We start from the raw sequence: 7,113 nt of genomic DNA on the forward strand, positions 1-7,113 counted from the left end.
TTCATCTACTTTCTCCACATCACTCATGATTTTATATACCTCTATCATATCCCCCCTTTGGGTACATCTACACTACAGGGGGGAGTCGATTTAAGATACGCAAATTCAGCTACGTGAATAGTGCAGCTGAATTCGACGTATCGCAGCCGACTTACCCCGTTGTGAGGATGGCGGCAAAATCGACTTCTGCGGCTTTTTGTCGGCGGCGCTTACTACCACCTCTGCTGGTGGAGTTAGAGCGTCGATTCAGGGATCGATTGTCGCGTCCCAACGGGACGCAATAAATCGATCCCCGAGAGGTCGATTTCTACCCGCCGATTCAGGCGGGTAGTATAGACCTAGCCTTAGTCTCCTCTTTTCCAAGCTGAAAAGTCTTAGCCTCTTTAATCTCTCCTCATATGGGACCCGTTCCAAACCCCTAATCATTTTAGTTGCCCTTCTCTGAACCTTTTCTAATGCCAGTATATCTTTTTTGAGATGAGGAGACCACATCTGTATGCAGTATTCAAGATGTGGGTTGTCATAACTATAAAGGGAAGGGTAACAGCTGTCCTGTGTACAGTACTATAAAATCCCTCCTGGCCAAAGACTCCAAAATCCTTTTCCCTGTAAAGGGTTAAGAAGCTCAGGTAACCTGGCTGGCATCTGACCTAAAGAACCAATAAGGGGACAAGATACTTTCAAATCTTGGGGGGGGGGGGAAGGCTTTTGTTTGTGTTCTTTGTTTGGTTGTGTGTTGGCTCTCGGAACTGAGAGGGACCAGACATCAATCCAGGTTCTCCACATCTTACTAAACAAGTCTCTCCTATTTCAAACTTGTAAGTAAATAGCCAGGCAAGGCGTGTTAGTTTTCTTTTGTTTTCTCAACTTGTAAATGTACCTTTTACTAGAGTGTTTATCTTTGTTTGCTGTACTTTGAACCTAAGACTAGAGGGGAGTCCTCTGAGCTCTTTAAGTTTGATTACCCTGTAAGGTTAATTTCCATACTGATTTTACAGAGATGATTTTTACTTTTTTTCTTTAATTAAAAGCCTTCTTTTTAAGAACCTGATTGATTTTTCCTTGTTTTAAGATCCAAGGGGTTTGGATCTTGATTCACCAGGAGTTGGTGGGAGGAAGGAGGGCGGATGGTTAATTTCTCCTTGTTTTAAAATCCAAGGGGTTTGGATCTGTATTCACCAGGGAATTGGTGAAGGTTTCTCAGGGCTTCCCAGGGAGGGAAAAATTGGGAAATGGTGGCAGCGAAACCAAAGCTAAGCTGGTAGTTAAGCTTAGAAGTTTTCATGCAGGCCCCTACATTTGTACCCTAAAGTTCAAAGTGGGGATCCAGCCTTGACATGGGTGTATCATCAATTTATATAAGGGCAATAATATATTCTCCGTCTTATTCTCTATCCCCTTTTTAATGATTCCTAACATCCTGTTTGCTTTTTTTGACCACCTCTGCACACTGCGTGGACATCTTCAGAGAACTATCCACGATGACTCCAAGATCTTTTTCCTAATTGGTTGTAGCTAAATTAGCCCCCCATCATATTGTATGTATAGTTGGGGTTATTTTTTCCAATATGCATTACTTTACATTTATCCACATTAACTTTCATTTGCCATTTTGTTGCCCAATCTCTTAGTTGTGTGAGATCTTTTTGAAGTTCTTCACAATCTGCTTTGGTCTTAACTATCCTAATCAGTTTAGTATCATCTGCAAACTTTGCCACCTCACTTTTTACCCCTTTTCCAGATCGTTTATGAATAAGTTGAATAGGATTGGTCCTAGGACTGACCCTTGGGGAACACCACTAGTTACCCCTCTCCATTCTGAGAATTTACCATTAATTCCTACCCTTTGTTCCCAGTCTTTTAACCAGATCTCAACCCATGAAAGGACCTTTCCTTTTATCCCATGACAACTTAATTTACATAAGAGACTTTGATGAGGGACCTTGTCAAAGGCTTTCTGGAAATGTAAGTACACTATGTCCACTGGATCCCCCTTGTCCAGATGTTTGTTGACCCCTTCAAAGAACTCTATTAGATTAGCAAAACACGATTTCCCTTTAGAGAAACCATGTTGACTTTTGCCCAAGAATTTATGTTCTTCTATGTGTCTGACAATTTTATTCTTTATTATTGTTTCGACTAATTTGCCCAGTACCGACATTAGACTTACCGGTCTGTAATTGCTGGGATCACCTCTAGAGCCCTTTTTAAATATTGGCATTACATTAGCTATCTTCCAGTCATTGGGTACAGAAGCCGATTTAATGGACAGGTTACAAACCCTAGATAATAGTTCCACAATTTCACATTTGAGTTCTTTCAGAACTGTTGGGTGAATGCCATCTGGTCCTGGTGACTTGTTAATGTTAAGTTTATCAATTAATTCCAAAACTTCCTTTAGTGACACGTCAATCTGTGACAGTTCCTCAGATTTGTCACCTACAAAAGCCGGCTCAAGTTTGGGAATCTCCCTAACATCCTCAGCCATGAAAACTGAAGCAAAGAATTTGTTTGGTTTCTCCGCAATGACTTTATTGTCTTTAAGCTCTCCTTTTGTGTATCAATTATCGAGGGGCCCCACTAGTTGTTTAGCAGGCTTCCTGCTTCTGATGTACTTAAAAGACATTTTGTCATTACCTTTTGAGTTTTTGGCTAGCCGTTCTTCAAACTCCTCTTTGGCTTTTCTTATTACATTTTTACACTTAATTTGGCAGTGTTTATGCACCTTTCTATTTACCTCACTAGGATTTGACTTCCACTTTTTAAAGGAAGTCTTTTTATCTCTCACTGCTTCTTTTACATAGTTGTTAAGCCACGGTGGCTCTTTTTTAGTTCTTTTACTGTGTTTCTTAATTTGGGGTATACATTTAAGTTGGGCCTCTATTATGGTGTCTTTAAAAAGCGCCCATGCAGCTTGCAGGGATTTCACTTTAGTCACTGTACCTTTTAATATCTGTTTAACAAACCCCCTCATTTTTGCATAGTTCCCCTTTTTGAAATTAAATGCCACAGTGTTGGGCTGTTGAGATGTTCTTCCCACCACAGGAATGTTAAATGTTATTATATTATGGTCACTATTTCCAAAGCAGTCCTGTTATAGTTACCTCTTGGACCAGCTCCTGCGCTCCACTTAGGACTATATCTAGAGTTGCCTCTCCCCTTGTGGGTTCCCATACCAGCTGCTCCAAGAAGCAGTTATTTAAAGTATCGAGAAATTTTGTCTCTGCATTTCGTCCTGAGGTGACATGTTCCCAGTCAATATGGGGATAACTCAAATCCCCCACTATTATTGAGTTCTTAATTTTGATAGCCTCTCTCATTTCCCTTAGCATTTCATCATTATGCATCAAAATGCATTATGACAGTCTTTAACTTTATCAGATACCATTTTTCCATAGGATGTCTGCCTCATTCAGTGCACAGATTCAACGCACTAAGACAGTGGCCTTCACCCTTTCCAGACTACTATACTCCTTTCAGGAGTCTGATTTGTCTTGCATAGTGCACGTTTCACCTCACACTTAAAATCTACTTGCTTACAAAATGAGACATAAAAATACTGAAAAATTACTTATTATTACTATTGCTTGCTTTCTCATTTTTACCATATAATTATAAAATAAATCAATTGGAATATAAATATTGTACTTACATTTAAGTGTACAGTATACAGAGCAATATAAAAAATCATTGTCCGTATGAAATTTTAGTTTGTAATGACTTCACTAGTGCTTTTTATGTAGCCTGTTGTAAAACTATGCAAATATCTAGATGAGCTGATGTATCTCTGGAAGACCTCTACATGCTCCCAGGGATACACACACCCTTAATTACAGGTTTCAGAGTGGTAGCTGTGTTAGTCTGTATCAACAAAAAGAATGAGGAGTCCTTGTGGTACCTTAGGCCTGGTCTACACTACGGGTTTAGGTCGACTTTAGCAGCGTTAAACCGAATTAAGCCTGGACACGTCCACACAACGAAGCCCTTTCTTTCGACTTAAAGGGTCCTTTAAACCGGTTTCTTTACACCACCTCCGACGAGGGGCTTAGCGATAAAACCGGCCTTTGCAGGTCGAAATTGGGGTAGTGTGGACGGAATTCGACGTTATTGGCCTCCGGGAGCTATCCCACAGTGCTTCATTGTGACCGCTCTGGACAGCACTCTCAACTCAGATGCACTGACCAGGTAGACAGGAAAAGACCCGCGAATGTTTGAATTTCATTTCCTGTTTGCCCAGCGTGGAGAGCACAGGTGACCACGCAGAGCTCATCAGCACAGGTAACCGTGATGGAGTCCCAGGATCGCAAAAGAGCTCCAGCATGGACCGAACGGGAGGTACGAGATCTGCTCGCCATATGGGGAGATGAAGCAGTGATAGCTGAACTCCGTAGCAGTAAAAGAAATGGAAAAGTATTAGAAAAGATCTCCAAGGCCATGAAGGACCGAGGCCATAACAGGGACACACAGCAGTGCCGCGTGAAAATTAAGGAGCTACGGCAAGCTTACCACAAAGCCAGAGAAGCAAACGGAAGGTCCGGGGCAGAGCCGCAAACTTGCCGCTACTACGCAGAGCTGCATGCGATCCTAGGGGGTGCAGCCACCACTACCCCAACCGTGTGCTATGACTCTCTCACTGGAGAAACACACAGGGAAGACGGTTCGGGGAACGAGGAAGATGAGGATGGAGGTACTGTAGGTAGCTCACAGCAGCAAGGAAGCGGAGAAACCGGTTTCCCCAACAGCCAGGATATGTTTGTGACCCTGGACCTGGAACCAGTAACCCCCGAACTCACCCAAGACCCTCAGGGCACACAGGAGACCTCTGGTGAGTGTAACTTTGTAAATATTTGTAAACATTACAAAAAAAAAAGCAAGCGTGTTTAATGATTAATTTGCCCTGGCAATCACGGCCAGTACATCTACTGCAAAAGTCTGTTAATGTGTATGGGGATGGAGCGGAAATCCTCCAGGGACATCTCCAGAAAGCTCTCCTGGTTGAAATGGGGTGATTTTATTAAGGGGACATTCAGAGGTGCCGTTCCTGCTCTTCTGAACAGAAATGTTCCCCGCTGTTAACCACACGGTGGGGGGAGGGGTGAAGTGATCATCCCAGAGAATCGTGTGTGTGTGTGGGGTTTACTTGTGGGGTTTACTGGTTTACTTGTGTTTGTGCCGCATGTTAACCGGGAAACCGCAGCCCCTCCTTTTACATTGAAACCCCATTTTAAATGGATAACCCAATTCATCCTTGATATGGGAAATGCGCTGCTGTTTGCAACCTTTCCCGCATGTTAAGAAGGTTAAAAAAGCCAAAACACTGTGGCCTACCATGGCTGCCTGCAAGCCGAAATATGCGACCTTGTAATGAAAGAGTGTACCCATTGTTCTCTAAAATGTGTCTTTTTTAACCACCTCTCCCTTCTCCTCCACCAGCTGCAAATGTTTCTCCTTCGCAGAGGCTCGTGAACATTAGAAAGAGAAAACGTAGGACGAGGGACGATATGTTCACGGAGCTGCAGATGTCCTCCCACGCTGATAGAGCACAGCAGAATGCGTGGAGGCAGTCAATGTCGGAGATGAGAAAAGCCCAATATGAACGAGAGGAGAGGTGGCGGGCTGAATCGCGGGATGAACAGAGCAAGTGGCGCGCTGAAGACGATAGGTGGCGTCAGCTTGCAGACAGACGGCAAGAGGCAATGCTCCATCTGCTGGAGCATCAAACTGATATGCTCGAGCGTATGGTTGAGTTGCAGGAAAGGCAGCAGGAGCAGAGACCGCCGCTACAGCCCCTGTGTAACCAACAGCCCTCCTCCCCAAGTTCCATAGCCTCCTCACCCAGACGCCCAAGAACACGGTGGGGGGGCCTCCGTCCACCCAGTCACTCCACCCTAGATGATCGCCCAAGCATCAGAAGGCTGGCCTTCAATAAGAGTTAAAGTTTTAAAATGCAGTGTGTCCTTTTCCATCCCTCCTCCCCCACCCATCCCAGGCTACCTTGGCAATTATCCCCCTACTTCTGTGAGGAACTAATAAAGAATGCATGAATGTGAAAAAACAATGACTTTATTGCCTCTGCAAGCGGTGCTCGAATTGGGGAGGGGAGGGTGGGGTGAGGTGATTGGTTTACAGGGAAGTAGAGTTAACTGGGTCGGGGGGGAGTTTGGAGGGTTCATCAAGGAGAAACAAACAGAAGTTTCACACAGTAGCCTGGCCAGTCACAAAACTCGTTTTCAAAGCTTCTCTGATGCACACCGCGCCCTGCTCCTCTAACCGCCCTGGTGTCTGGCTGCGCGTAATCAGCGGCCAGGCGAGTTGCCTCAACCTCCCACCCCGCCATAAAGGTCTCCCCCTTACTCTCACAGATATTGTGGAGCGCACAGCAAGCAGCAATAACAATGGGGATATTCTTTTCGCTGAGGTCTGAGCGAGTCAGTAAGCTGCACCAGCGCGCTTTTAAACGTCCAAATGCACATTCCACCACCATTCGGCACTTGCTCAGCCTGTAGTTGAACAGGTCCTGACTCCTGTCCAGGCTGCCTGTGTACGGCTTCATGAGCCATGGCATTAAGGGGTAGGCTGGGTCCCCAAGGATCACGATAGGCATTTCAACATCCCCAATGGTCACTTTCTGGTCTGGGAAGAAAGACCCTTCCTCCAGCTTTCGAAACAGAGCAGAGTTCCTGAAGACGCGAGCATCATGTACCTTTCCCGGCCATCCCACGTTGATGTTGGTGAAACGTCCCTTGTGATCCACCAGGGCTTGCAGCAGCATTGAAAAGTACCCCTTGCGGTTTACGTAGTCGGTGGCTTGGTGCTCCGGTGACAAGATAGGGATATGGGTTCCGTCTATGGCCCTGCCACAGTTTGGGAATCCCATTTCAGCAAAACCATCCATTATTGACTGCACGTTGCCCAGAGTCACTACCCTTGCTATCACCAGGTGTTTCATTGCCCTGGCAAATTGGATCACAGCAGCCCCCACCATAGATTTGCCCACTCCAAATTGATTCCCGACTGACCGGTAGCTGTCTGGCGTTGCAAGCTTCCACAGGGCTATCGCCACTCGCTTCTCAACTGTGAGGGCTGCTCTCATCTTGGTATCCTGGCGTTTCA

At 45.1% G+C, this 7,113-nt stretch overlaps 1 protein-coding gene across 1 annotated transcript; it reads left to right on the plus strand.

Moving 5' to 3' along the window:
• Positions 1-4,287: 4,287 nt before the first annotated feature.
• Positions 4,288-6,071, plus strand: LOC135982203 (uncharacterized). Its single transcript, XM_065587742.1, has 2 exons — positions 4,288-4,825; positions 5,434-6,071. The coding sequence occupies exons 1-2, from the start codon at positions 4,288-4,290 to the stop codon at positions 5,934-5,936; spliced, it is 1,041 nt and encodes a 346-aa protein (XP_065443814.1). The 3' UTR covers positions 5,937-6,071.
• Positions 6,072-7,113: the final 1,042 nt, after the last annotated feature.

The sequence above is a fragment of the Chrysemys picta genome, chromosome 3 (genome assembly GCF_011386835.1).
Source record: "Chrysemys picta bellii isolate R12L10 chromosome 3, ASM1138683v2, whole genome shotgun sequence".
Taxonomy (NCBI): domain Eukaryota; kingdom Metazoa; phylum Chordata; order Testudines; family Emydidae; genus Chrysemys; species Chrysemys picta.

Coding starts and splice junctions, on each gene's coding strand:
- LOC135982203 (XM_065587742.1), top strand. CDS start 4,288: ATGGAGTCCCAGGATCGCAAAAGAGCTCCAGCATGGACCGAACGGGAG. Junction 4,826..5,433: donor GGGCACACAGGAGACCTCTG/GTGAGTGTAACT, acceptor CTCCTCCACCAG/CTGCAAATGTTTCTCCTTCG.